This window comes from Perna viridis, chromosome 4, assembly GCF_037379345.1.
Source record: "Perna viridis isolate PV_CMFRI_1.1 ecotype Kerala chromosome 4, ASM3737934v1, whole genome shotgun sequence".
Lineage (NCBI taxonomy): Eukaryota > Metazoa > Mollusca > Bivalvia > Mytilida > Mytilidae > Perna > Perna viridis.
The window spans coordinates 47,630,253-47,644,121 of record NC_142448.1 but is presented as its reverse complement, the minus strand read 5'-3'; the positions used below and the strand labels follow the sequence as shown (position 1 = coordinate 47,644,121).

The 13,869-nt window shown below is 33.7% G+C and overlaps 1 protein-coding gene across 3 annotated transcripts in view; it reads left to right on the top strand.

The window, feature by feature from the left end:
- Window positions 1-908: 908 nt before the first annotated feature.
- LOC148620328 (long-chain-fatty-acid--CoA ligase 1-like) overlaps window positions 909-13,869 on the top strand; it is a 41,138-nt gene continuing 28,177 nt past the window's right edge. The window contains exons 1-14 of one of the 3 annotated variants that reach the window (XM_088581108.1): window positions 909-1,036; window positions 1,785-1,922; window positions 3,540-3,642; window positions 4,181-4,242; window positions 4,592-4,693; window positions 5,273-5,372; window positions 6,307-6,479; window positions 7,063-7,095; window positions 8,594-8,645; window positions 9,408-9,481; window positions 9,837-9,914; window positions 10,502-10,636; window positions 12,343-12,425; window positions 13,124-13,274. In XM_088581108.1, coding sequence (XP_088437234.1) covers window positions 1,785-1,922; window positions 3,540-3,642; window positions 4,181-4,242; window positions 4,592-4,693; window positions 5,273-5,372; window positions 6,307-6,479; window positions 7,063-7,095; window positions 8,594-8,645; window positions 9,408-9,481; window positions 9,837-9,914; window positions 10,502-10,636; window positions 12,343-12,425; window positions 13,124-13,274 — 1,284 coding nt within the window. In that variant the 5' untranslated portion in view covers window positions 909-1,036. Of the gene's footprint in view, window positions 1,037-1,095; window positions 1,211-1,784; window positions 1,923-3,539; window positions 3,643-4,180; window positions 4,243-4,591; window positions 4,694-5,272; window positions 5,373-6,306; window positions 6,480-7,062; window positions 7,096-8,593; window positions 8,646-9,407; window positions 9,482-9,836; window positions 9,915-10,501; window positions 10,637-12,342; window positions 12,426-13,123; window positions 13,275-13,869 lie in introns of those variants that run through there. The other 2 variants (XM_088581109.1, XM_088581110.1) reach the window with 2 other exon arrangements.

The window sequence follows — 13,869 nt, the reverse complement described above, 5'->3', positions numbered from 1 at the left end:
ACAACAGCAACATAAAAAAACGAAGAAAAAGATCGGCGCGTGTGCATTTTCATGAAACACGTTTTTTATTTTAAGTTTTGTCTTGTAGGATATTGTATTCTAGTTAACGAACACAATGTTTACAATATTTAAACAAATAACTCAATTAAATCTTGTGGCAAACGACATTATTTCTTGAATTCGTTGATTGTGGGTTGTCAGTTATAGAACTGAGCAGATCAAAACCAAGATATCTTATACTTTCGGCCATGTTTATAGTTTACATATGAACTAATTACTTGATCAAGGTCACGTACATGTATACCTTTGGTGAAAATATATAAATAACAGAAAAAAATGGAATAACGAACACTACTTTGTCTATTCATCAGCGTTACTAACTAGGATACACTTGCTTCTAACAGTAGGATACACATACGATATGTTTTTGAAGAACACCAGCAGTTTTTATCGTAAACATATTCAGATATTTTCTCATCACATGAACAAGATAGTAAATACATAAAAGCAGACTATTTGTTTTAAAGCTTAACAGTGAAATGATCAGTGATTGATACAGAAATTTGAAAGTGGGGGTATCTACCTGGGTTCTGAAAAGGGGGTTTCAGGCTATACTTTGCGCATTTTTGTCCAAATTTTGTACGATTTACCAAATTTTTCGACAAAAGGAGGTTTCGAAGATCGGAATCCCCTCCCTCCTCCCCAGTCGTCCTTTTTAGGACGATCAGGAGTAGACCCTTTTTGTATGGATTAGATAGAACAATTTGAAATATTTGCGCCACAAGTCATGTACTAGAAAATGTTCGTGTTGAGATGTTTACTTGTCCACGTTGGATATATATTTGTAATTAGCCTATGATTAAGAAATAAAATACTAAATGTGGCAGTTACATAATTTACTGAATTACTATGGTACGTTTTAAACCTATTTCCGAATATACCATGTGTACTAAGATAAAATGAGATATGCCGATAACCTTTAAATTCTGTGTCGTCATGTATTACCGGTCAAAGTTCATTTAACGTCTCACGAAAGGTGAGTAAATTTATTATACTGCATAAAAATGTTTTGTCTAATAGTTTTGTAAATACACATCACTACTTTCCTTCACTTCGCTTTTTGCCATGATGAAGGCTTAAAGATGCATTTGGCTGGACAACATGCGTTTATCACGATGTACGCTCGTGAATTCCAAGTATATGTACACAAGTATGTTTTTAATACAAGCATCATACGTATCATTTGTGTTTTGTGAAATTGTAGTCGGACAAAAATTATATATTCATGTAAAATTATTCTTGCTGCATTAATGTTACCAACGTAAATATGCATGGTAGGAACATTTTATTATATATATTGTCATCAATATAAAAGGTGATTTTTGGAGGTGAAGTGCTACATTAATGTTACCAACGTAAATATGCATGGTAGGAACATTTTGTTATAAATATTGTCATCAATATAAAAGGTGATTTTTGGAGGTGAAGTGATAGGCGAAAAAGAGAGGGGTAGGATAAAAAACAGTCACACCCCCTTTTCATAAAAAAAAATTCTTTGCTGAGAATGCAAAATTAATCTGCTGATTTGTATTGAATGTTGATATGTATAACCACATTCTACAGTTCGGAAAACAACTTACAAAAATCCAAATGACACAGTGACATCTGCTATTACAATATATTTTTGAAAAACGATTGTGTCAACCACATAAGTGGCTTATCTGTGTGCGATCAAACATTCAGGAGTTTCGACCAATATCTATTTTAACTGTTGTTTAATGAAGATGCAGCAGACCAACCTGGTAGGGTTAACTGTTGGTGCAGTAACAACGGCAGCGGCAGCAGCAGTTTACTATGCAGCTACCAGACCCGAACCTTTAGTTCCTCCTGTTGATTTTAAAGACCAGGCAATTGTACAAGAGGTAAGGATAATTCGTTTTCACTACACTGATATGAATCCTGCAAATATACATGTAGCAACTAGCCCAGCTAGTTTTAAAATGACACAGATTGAACAGGATGCAACCGACCAAATTTTATTTTACGTCACGGTTTTTTTTTACTTTATATTAATATTATTTAATATTATTTAATTTTTATTTTCATCTACAATTGAGCTAGTGGCAGCGTAATCATATGTAATGTTCAAATAATATCTGAAATGCAAACTTATTTTATAGTATTATTAAATGGCGAAGTTCATATAAAGCCTTTATTAAATTCGAGGCAGATTTTTTTGTTGGATGTTAGCTGTGTAAGAACGACATTCATTAATTAATTTAAAAATAACAATATTTTCAATAAGTTATAGAGACTGTGTAGACCTGGAATTAGAAACAATATAATTTTATATGGTAATTAAGTGTATGACTGTATTTTAGAGTTTTTGCTTTGAATTTCTTATCTTATTGTTTTAAAATTCACCATATGTGTCTTTTATCCATGCTCATGGGATTCAACAAAATATATGACTTAATGTTTTTAATTCGAATTTCTTTGTCTTGCATTTTTGTTTTCTTCTTTCCAAGGAGTAATCAAGGGAACCAAGGTTATAGCGGTAATCAAAAGAATGTAATCCAGGGACAAAGACCAGACATGGAAAACAGACATTCACAACAAAAAACATAAAGTAACCAAAATTATACATACAAAGTAACAAAAGTAAATGAGCAACTCGGATTCCACTAAAAACTGGGAGCATGGATCAGGTGCACCGGTAGGGTAAGCGTCCTCTGCTTTTCTAGAAACACCCGCCGAGTTGCTCATAAAAAGTCAAGTCCGGGGTAGACAAACGAGGAAAGGAAAACTATGACCCGTTGAATACATCAGTTTTCATGGTGCTGATGGATACACCATAACGATCCACGAGTTCATGATGACGACCATAAAACTTCTGTAGTGATGACTTTAATCTTGTAGCAACATAACCCTGTTCCAGAAGCCTATTTATTAGAGTTCTAGCGCGGTACAAAAAAGTCTGCGTAGTTTCGGCAAGCTCTGGCATAACGTATGAGTTGTGATATGAACACTCCATACGCAGGAACCGAAGGGATGTTGCCACAGATGAAAGGAAAGTTAACAATTCTGAATGAAAAGTCATCACGTTTGTCGTAAAGTTTGGTCAATAGTTTTCCTTTACCATCGATTTCTAAATGTAGGTCAAGATATGAGGCTGACTTCACAGTGTCTGTAGTATCCTTTATCTCAAGTTCTTTTGGGTAGATGCGATGTATCAAATCCCCGAAATTAGGATTGTTTAAAGATAATGCGTCATCTGTATAGCGGAAACTGAGATTGAAGGATCTAGCCAAACGATGTTCTTTCTTTCTGATCAGATCAGCTATAAAGTCAGCCTCATAAGAGTGAAGGAATAGGTCAGCAAGTAAAGGAGCACAATTTGTTCCCATTGGAATGCCGACCGTTTGTTGAAAAACACGTCCACCACAATGGACAAATATGTTGTCGAAGAAGTTCATTTATCTGTTTTAATACGATACTTAATTTGAAGTTTTTTTCCGATTCTTCGATTTTTTTGTAAGGATGGTTCCAGAATTTCCAGGTTGTGCGGAGAAGAGTTAGAGACATACTACAAAGATGTAACCACAACATTTGAAGGCTTCAAACGCGGAATAGCTGTATCAAGTATTATCACTTAACCATCTTTCTACTATACTCACTTCTAGTTTTATCTAAGACGCTGTACAATTAGCGTAATTTCTTAAATGCTTTATCCAGCATCTACTATTCGACACTAAAGCTGTGAAAACAATATATTTATTGATGAAGACCTTTATTTTTTAGAAAGTTTGGAATGCCTCTGTAACAGTTGACCATGATGCCTTCGACAAAATTCATTGTTTTGCTCCGAGTTTTTAGCGGAGTCCGGGTTACTCATTTACTTTTGTTTCTTTGTACGTGTTATCTTGATGATTTTATGTTCTTTGTTGCGGGTGTCTGTTTTCTCTCTAGTCTTTATCCTTGCAATATATTCTTTTGATTGCCACTCGAATCGTGGTTCCACTAATTACTCAGTTGATCCCAGAACTAATGCATGTGAGCTCTACCAACTGCTATTAAAGACTCGTTTACAGAAAATAGAGTGGTATCTATAAGGCAGATACTCCAGATTACCGAATAAAACTTTACATTTTGATACTTATTGGCCATTCTGATTTTTCAGACAACGGTCCATGTCTTGGAACAAGGGCAGGTAACTCGTTCCAGTGGCAATCATATCAGCAGGTAGGCACAATGTAAACCGAGATTTGCTTAGAATTGCTATCTGTATGCCACGTGCGCGTAATTCGTTATATCAAACAATTTTCGATAAAAAATACATGTAACTATTAGATGTAGTGTTCATAGTTAACTTTATACTAAACTAATTGTACGAGTGTCGATTTACAAATTTAGTGAGTGAATTGAATAAATAAATCATGTATGTACAGAAAACAATGACAACTGTTGATGAGTTTTATCTTAATTTCGTATTTATTAATGCAACAGAAATTTCATACTTAGATTATTTTACGCCCAAACCTTTTGGTCAGGGTTGGACAACTATTCAGAGCTGGACTTTTTTACACCGTAGGTTTATGACAGAGCCCAAGCCTTTGGATCTGGGTTGATTGTGGATGGATTAAAACCCCAGAATAACACTTTCATAGGCATTTACAGTATTAATAGACCAGAGGTAAATTGGTTATGCTATAATTACATGTACAGTTAAACCTATTTAGACCGAATCCAGGATATACCAGGATCCCGTGTAAAACAGACATTTTAAGTCCATATATTTAAGTCTTAATATAATTTTAACCTCTTTAAATTGAACACCGGTTTAGACAAGTTTGCAACCGATTTCACAGTTTTACAGTTGTAGGTTGTTTTGTTTTTGTTGTTTGTTTGTTTTTTGTTGTTTTTCCGAGTTTTCTGTATACTGGATATATATTGGATGTAGTTAGTTGGACTACCATGATGTCGGAAAAATTTGTGAATTGTGCACATTGTTTAAGTAAAAGTAGAATAACACTGGTCTGGAACCTCCCTTTTCCTGGAACCCCTCTGCGGATTCGCCACTTATATAAGGTTTAAACTTTTAAACAAGAATGAAAAAAGCAGCAAAATAAAACTGATTTTTTAAAAAATTATTGCATTGGCTTTGGTGTAAGTAGTGGTTAAAGATTCCATCTGAAAAATGAAGTACTAACATATATATTATGTACAAACAGTATGCCAAAGTTCTTGTACAATTGCTTTTTGATTTTTTCAGTGGGTTGTTACAGATTTAGCATGTGTAATGTTTTCTATGGTTGCTGTGCCATTATATGATACCTTGGGGACAGAAGCAGTCAGGTTTATTGTAAATGACGGTTAGTTATATACTTCTTATGTAATAACATCTAATCTCGTACACAACAATTGATAAACTGTGTCGGAATGCAAACACAGTCCTTCAATATTGCATCCTTTTCCTCTCCTGAATTGCCCCTGCAGACAACTAATTTTTAACAATCTTTTCATACACGATAAAATGTACACTTGTCAGTTGTCCTGTCTTTAAGCTAAGATGAAAACGCTCTGAGACAGCAGGGAAAAGGCCTTTACTTCGACGATGTTGAAAGGACCTACTTGGACCCATTTTTGTCCGAAATTGTGAAGAATGATTACGAATAAAAAATGAGCATTGAATTACAAATTATTGACCTACTGAAGTGTCATTGTCTGCCGTTATTAAGATCCGATACGGTAAAATTCCCCTTTGATAACCAGAAGCATTTGAAACCTCTCTCTCTCTCTCTCTCTCTCTCTGGGAATCTCAATGGTTTTCATAAACATACTGTTTTGGTAATATTAATCTCAAAGTAGTATTCCTGGATAGCTACAGGAGAATATGTTTATTTGTGGTAGTTATTTAACACTCTGTCAATTTCGAAGATATGTAATCGACCAAAAAAATAGTCTGATTAGTAGAGAAAATATGAACAGCTACAGCAGTTAATGATACAAATGTTACAAGTGAACAGTCCATCCGTCCATGCTGATCTTTCGAGCATACTCGGTTGGTACTCCGGCGAGGTAGGTGTAACTTTTAGGTAAAACATTAGTGTAGCATTTACCTCGCGGAAGAACCAATTCCGTCTGCTCGAGAAATTGGCACGAAAAGAGATATAATTGCCTAGTTTTACTGCTGTCTAACAAGTGTGCTTATTTATAATTTTCATTGTTGACATATGCAAATTTATAACTTTCATTGTTGTCAAATTGATTTGGATAAATGAGTAAAAAGCTTTGTTGGTGTTTTAGTTGCAATGTCTCATGTCGTTTGTGACAACAATGATAAAGCAAAACATCTGTTGGAGAATGCAGACAAAATGCCATCTTTATCTTGTATCATTATCATGGAGAACATCAAAGACGAAACAAAAGATTTGGCGGGAAAAATGGAAATAAGAGTAATAAAGTTTACAGATCTGGAAGTAAGCATAGTTATATTCTTTACCCAACATAGTAAAGTAAAACCTAATCCTAAGATCAAACAAAATTCACATTGTAAGACAGGTAACCTTAAATCCAGATTAACTTCATACCGCAAAAAGCAAACAAGTTGATTTCATGATATATATTTTCGCATTTTTGGCATATAATGTAATAAAACAAACACAAAAAAACCTTTTTTTTTACAGCTTTCAGTTTTGTGGAGGACACTTGTAGTGAAGTGAAATTTAAAATGAAGTAAAACGGTGATTAAAAATAAAAGAGACCGGGCAGTGTTTAAATTTTGTGAGAGTTCTCCCGCCATCTTATATTTTCCGAGTTTTCTACAGATTAAATAGAAGGAACCGTTTCATCTTCAACGTACTTGTGATTTAAATTTTTTCTCCAAGTTAGATTGTACTTAATGAAAATCTCGCATGTTTAAAATCTTTCTTTTGCCATCTCGAGTGGAGAGTTGATGACACCAAACATTACCGAAGAAGAATCTTTATCTATTCTTTCATAAATTTCTATATTAAACTGCAATCCATTGTCACTGCTTGAAAAAGACATTATCTTTTCCAGAAGTCTGGTAAATCCAATCTCTGTGATCCAGTAGTAAGTATTCAGAACACATTTCTGCAAAATACTGAAACGAAAACTCAGAAGCGGGTACAAAAACTTCGAATAAGGGGAGGCTTACTATTCTTAGGGGGACTTCCTGTGTTTTTGTGTAATCACCGAAACTTTCCGAGCATAAGGGGGAACCCCTTCGAGTCCCTCCCTTTGATCCGCCAATGAAATAAATTAAATTTACTTGAGGTTTCAAGCAATCTCTTACAACCAATATACTCATAAATGTTGATAAGTCTTTTAAATAGCATTTTTTATATGTAATTCAAAACTCACATGAGGTGATGAATGTTTAAAAAGATCCACAAAATTCATTTTCATTTCTACATTTGTAATTCATAAAGAGTAACAGACCAAATTGTTTTAGTCCTTTTGTTGCATTTTTGAAATAAATACATGTAGATAGGTTGTGTATGAAATTTGCACTTTGCAAAAAGTTATCGTTCTTCATTTGCATGGTTGATTTGAGTGGTAAATGAAAGCATACTGATCTGAAAAATACAGATACTGAAAGGAGCACAGACTATCATTATGTAAAAATGTAACATATGTTGACGAAATGAAAAATATTTTCAGTGTGTTTCTTTCTTTTTTTTTTTTTGCTTTGTTTTGTTTGTTTGTTTGTTTGGTTTTTGTTTTGTTTTTGTTTGTTTGTTTGTTTTTTTTTTTTTTTTGGGGGGGGACTATGAATTACTGCTACTATCGACAGTGTCTGAATTTTATATGTGATATCTTATGCACATCACTTCGTTGACTACATATAATATTTATATAATATAATTCATCATTAGGGTTGTTGTGCGCCATTGAATACTAAACTATCACTTAAATTGCAATATTTCAATCTTAAAAAGAGGGAGATATTAAGTAATCATGCCGTCCGTTCGTCCGTCCCCAGATCTAATCCACAATTCTGAAATCGCTGAATTGAATTTTATGAAACTTGATTTTGATGAGCAACACGGCGGTTGTAACTAGAAAAGCAGAGGACGCTTACTCTACCGATGCACCTTGTCCATGCTCCCAGTTTTTAGTGGAGTCCGAGTTGCCCTTTGACTTCTGTTGCTTTTTACGTATTGTTTGGTAATTAATGTATTTTGTTGTGTGCGTCTGTTTTCCATGTCTTGTTTTTGTATTTACATTCTTTTGATTTCCGCTAAAATCTTGGTTCCCTTGATTACTCTTTCCTATATCTTTTTTCATGGGAATGGGGTTTCCTTGTGCAAACCATGAACTTTGTCATTAATTATCGACCAATGACGACCATCTTCTAACCCGCAACCCCTCTGAAACCACAGAAAGGACTGTGTTGAATTTTCCATAAATTCCTTATCACATTTTGTCCTTCATCTGAATGAACTATTGCGTTTCCTATCCGGTTTCTTGGGAGTCGAGCGGGGGTATCGCCAAGACAGCATTGCTCACAATTATTGTTAATTGGCACGAATGCACATTTAAATATTATATAATGGTCTCGTTGCAGCCACCGCGACCAGATGATATCATGACGCTTTGTTACACTAGCGGAACAACTGGTAGGAACTTATAAGATATCAGATAGTGATTACATTTAATAAATAAATCTATGATATAGAAATATAGAATGCTTGAACAGAACCCACATCGTATCAATTTTCTGTTTTTAAGTTTTAGTCATATAATACGATTTTGACGTCTCAGAATTGTCCATTTGATGCTTAAGTTACAGTCTTTATAAAATTCAGAGAGGAGATGATTCATGCTTGTCAAAAACCCAGGGTATTTATTTACATTTTTTTTCAAAATCAGGAACCAACCACAGAACCAGAATTGCATTAGGGCGTTGCGCCTTTGAGAAAAAAATTATTTATACTGAACATGGAATAAGTACATTGCAAGAGTTATAATTCTTGATTTGGTTTGTTTTGGTTGATTTTAGTTGGACTATGAAATGTGGTCTTCTCATACGTACATATCTAAATACAGAAATGACTATTGTCATATAAAATATAGCATATGTAGACAAAAAAAGCATCGTTGCTTCCGTGGGGTTTTCTATACTATGAATCACCTTACCATAGGCAGTGTCTGACTTTTATATGGACTGGTACTTATATATTGTTTGTACTAAGTATTTGAATAAACAAGGGCATATGACGATTGAACTAATAAATTTATCATTATTCGAATTCTTTTTTGTTCATTTTGATGCTGTTTTCATACAAAGATTAATTTTAAAACATTGAAGAACCAACATTGAATGCTAGAAATACACTTTTTAATAACTCAACTCATTTCTTTCACTTCTTCTTGCATAGGTAATCCAAAAGGTGTAATGTTAAGCCACAAGAACATGATTGCGAATATGGCAGGAGTAACATATGGTGTTAAGGTAGGCTACACCAGAACTTGTTTCGTCACTACTAATTATTACTAGTAGTATGAGAGTATACCGCGTCTGAAATCACTAGAAATTCTTAAGTGTAAATGAAAGAATTCCAATCAAACACTAGTAGGAAAACGTCTACATTTTTGTATAATGAAACACGAAAAACCTTTGTAAATTCTGTCATAGGAACTGAATCGAACAAAACTAAAAAAAAATAAATAAGCAAAAGTACTATAAAATATAAAATGAATAAAAAAGTGAAGACTGATGGAAATAGTTTGAAAAAGTAAATTTACCGTATCATATAAACAGTTTAACAGTACATGTATGTATCTCTTTAACATGTTTTTATTTTCAGACAGTAACAAATATTAGTCCTTCAGACAAACACTTGTCATATCTTCCTCTGGCACACGTATTTGAAAGAGGAATGCAGGTAAGGTCATATATCATCGTGTTTCCAAATTTACTTCAATGAGTATACTGCAAAAAATTCAGAAAATCATGTTATTTCATTCAAATGATATGGCAATAATAACGAGAGGGAAAACAGAAAAATCTTTCACTCAGTCAAGCGTAACTATTAGCTCTTATAGGGTACACAAAAATACTCATACACTAGTTTTAGTGCACTTGTGTTATGTTGCTGTGGAAAAGTGCACATTAAATCTACACTAGTGAGTCTCTGTTTTGCAGGGAAGACGTATATTTTCTTCATTTCTACATAAAAGGTCTGTATGAAGACATGAAGACCCCTGTTGTGAAATTTAGAAGTCCCATTCTATTTTTAGATTATTGTCTTCTAGGCGCCGGCGTGGCACTGCAAAGAAGTAAACTCCACACTATATTTTCAGGGCTATTAGTGTAAACATGCAACTTTTAGGTGATGTATAGTTTTCAGGTTAAACTTGAAATTAGCATTGGAGCCTATGGGAAGTGACATGTTAGTGGTTTGTATAGCGTTAATTTTGGCAACAGAAACATGCGTATTAGTTCCGGTTTTATATATTTATTTTTTTCCAGGTAATTATGTTCATGCATGGTTGTCAAATAGGATTCTTCAGTGGAGATATCAGAAAACTTCCAGATGACTTACAATGTCTGAAACCAAACTTTTTCCCTACAGTACCACGGTTACTCAACAGAATATACGACAAGGTATTGGTCAGTTTTAACATTAAATTGTCATAATATGGGATAGGCATTACTTAAACCAGCGAGCACCGTGAGCTTTACCATACATGTACCGTCTGTGCGAGACTCGTAAAAATAATAATGGACATTACAAAGGGTGGGGGGGGGTGTCAACCCCGATGAAAATATTTGCTTCGCAAGTGCAATATTTTTATTTATATTTAAGCAGCAAGCTAAATCAATATTTCTATTTGAAAATCTGTCGTGTTAATTAATGGAGGAGTTTTTTTTTTAATAAATGAATTACTAAAACATTTTTTTCCCAAAAGATTCCAACCCCATACCCCCCTTTGCTCTCGCTCTCAAAATGGCAATGACTTTACAGCACTTCGCAATACTTTACATTTTTCACCCCTTAAGGGCATGTCTAGCAACATCCATTTCTTTAGTTTTGGCCTGTCAGATCAAACTGTACAGATACCGGAAATATTGCAGTTCTCTACGGATGGTGGGAATATTTTATACATATCATGTGACGTAAACAAAATTCAAACGACAGCTGCAAATTCCAAACAAGAAAATGGTTGCCTTTCCTAGCTTAGAAAAGCTATGCTTCGATTTTGATAATATATTCGGAGTTATATTTTTTCCGAGGCGGGTTAGGTTCTTGACAACAGTCACAGTGGAACAGCGGAGATACACATGTTAACCGAAGTTTTTATGAACATAACATTCAATTCTTTAAATAAGTAAAACAAATTAGAAAAAGACTTGGAAACTATCAGAAAAGATGAATTTATTTTTACTGAAACGTAATCTTAATCTATATTATTTTTATTTGTTTGATTGAAGGAAATGATGAATTTTCTCCGTTAGGACAGTCACTTTTTGTTACTTCCGGGACATGACTTTTTTTTTCATAGTATATGGGGAACCTTAACTTAAGGGAAATTCAGAAAGTACACTTAATAACGGGAGAGCTCACACCGCTTCGCGGCGTTCGCTATAATGACCGAAGGCGAGATTTAAGTAACTTTACGTTTACCATCACCATTGTCAGTTTGTTTTTGGAGACCATTTTCTGTAAATTATTATTTTTGTCTTTCATATGAAAAACTCAAAAAAATTCATTTGTTATTATTTTGATATCATTGAATAACGGTTAAGCAGAAAATATAATATATTGATTGAACAGTTTTAAAAGATTAGGGTAGATAGTAAAATTAAATAAATGTCGAAAAGATAAACGATTTGTCATGATGCACCTAGGAATGTTAACCTTGATTACTTACAAAACCAATGTTATAAGTGTTTTTTTATCTTATATAACGAGAATGGGTATGGTGAACATGCCAAACAGAGAACTACTCCACCTGGATGAAAAATGTCAGCTCAAGGCCACCATTGGGTTTTCAATCTGTGTGGATCTACAGTACGTTATCGATTGATTTATATCAATAATACATGTACAAAAGTAAAAAAAATCTCACATGATTTTAACTTCGAATTTATTTTATTTTCATATTAAATTCATTCACATGATTTTCATGGGAAGCATTGACGTGAAATCCATGTGAACGTTTGAATCACGCTAATTTCACGAAAAAAGACTCTGTCAAAAAAGCATCTGCTCAATTCAGGTTAAAATCATGTGAAATTCATATTAAAACTATGTGAAGACATTTTGCCTATGTAAAGTCGATACAGAATGGCTTCAATATATTTTGCAGGTACTGGCTGCTACAAAATCAAGTTCATTCAAATCATGGTTGTTCAACATAGCATTGACTCAGAAGGTTAAAGAATTGAAAAGGTAATGTCGTCACTGCTTGCTCGCCCACGATGTTATATGCATTGGTCTTGTCGTGACCATGTAGAGTTTGACGCCGAAAATGTTGCTTCAGATATGTCAAACGTAACTTTAATAATAACATATAGTGATTTCCTAGATGAATCCTAGAGTAAACATTCAATACATCAGTAAAGTCGATGTCAATTGGCCAGTAAGCGCACATCAAATGTTAAGTATTCCATAGAGGAAGTCTTTACTTCATATGAAAATAATATTACTGTTACGATTAATTTATTTCATCTATACTTTGAATCGACCACCATGTGAAGTGTTCGTAGTGACGTACAATGCACTTCAAGAGGTACTGTTATAACTTTAATAGCGGTCCAGTTTTACTGTTTTCATTACCTCCGAACTCAAGCAAAATAGTAATTTATTGTGGTAAAAGGGAGACAATCCTGGTGTACTTCATTTAACACGTTACGTCAATAGTGGTACTTCTCTAATATCGAAACTTAATTTCATCCAGTTTTAAGTAATGGCGAAATGACAAAACAGTACACAGTTTAATGCATTAAACAATTATAATATTCATTACCATATTGGATGAATAGTTTAAAGAAAACAGTATGAAGATACACGGAAACGTGATTATCACTTGAACATATGATACAATAATTTGAAAAAAAAAACGTTAAATTAATATCTTTGTTTAACAGATGCGTAATTAGGAACAATAGTATTTGGGACTATTTAGTATTTAGAAAAATACAACAACAATTAGGTGGAAACGTCAGAATTATTTTGACAGGATCTGCTCCTCTCGAGGCGAAGGTCATGGACTTCTGTAGATGTGCGTTTGGATGTCTTGTAAGTAATTGTACCGACAAGAAAAAAATGAATTTATGTTATATGGAAGCGATTATTCATGCCCAGACTTGTCTGACCCCGTATTAAAATAGATTTCATCTATCACATTTATCAAAATTTGCTGTATTACAAATTTCTAAACACCTCAAACACTTAGGCTTTATTCCTTGTATTGTACAAGGAAGAACATCGCGGTGGTGTATTTGGCTTCCTCTTTCGATAGCTTTGGTTTCGAGTACTTCTGATATTCAGTTTATTGTTTTATTTAAATCTTCCTATATATTTGATTCTAATGATGCTGATGAGTGGAAACTCTTTAGAACACGTGTACAGCATATAGAAATTGTCAGTACCATATAAATGGTATTCTTGTATTTTCGGTAACACAACTGAAATCAAGGCTAACCCGGTTTTATCAACAGTATTTAAAAGGCAAATATCAATGACAAATGAAAGCGGGAATGAAACCCGATAAAAATTATTTGTAAGAGTAATATCAAATGAATAGCATGATAAAGACAGGCATATTTCACCAAGTCTGTCCTTTTCATATTTTTACGGTCTTAACTATTTTCTCAATTGTTTTGTAGCCGAA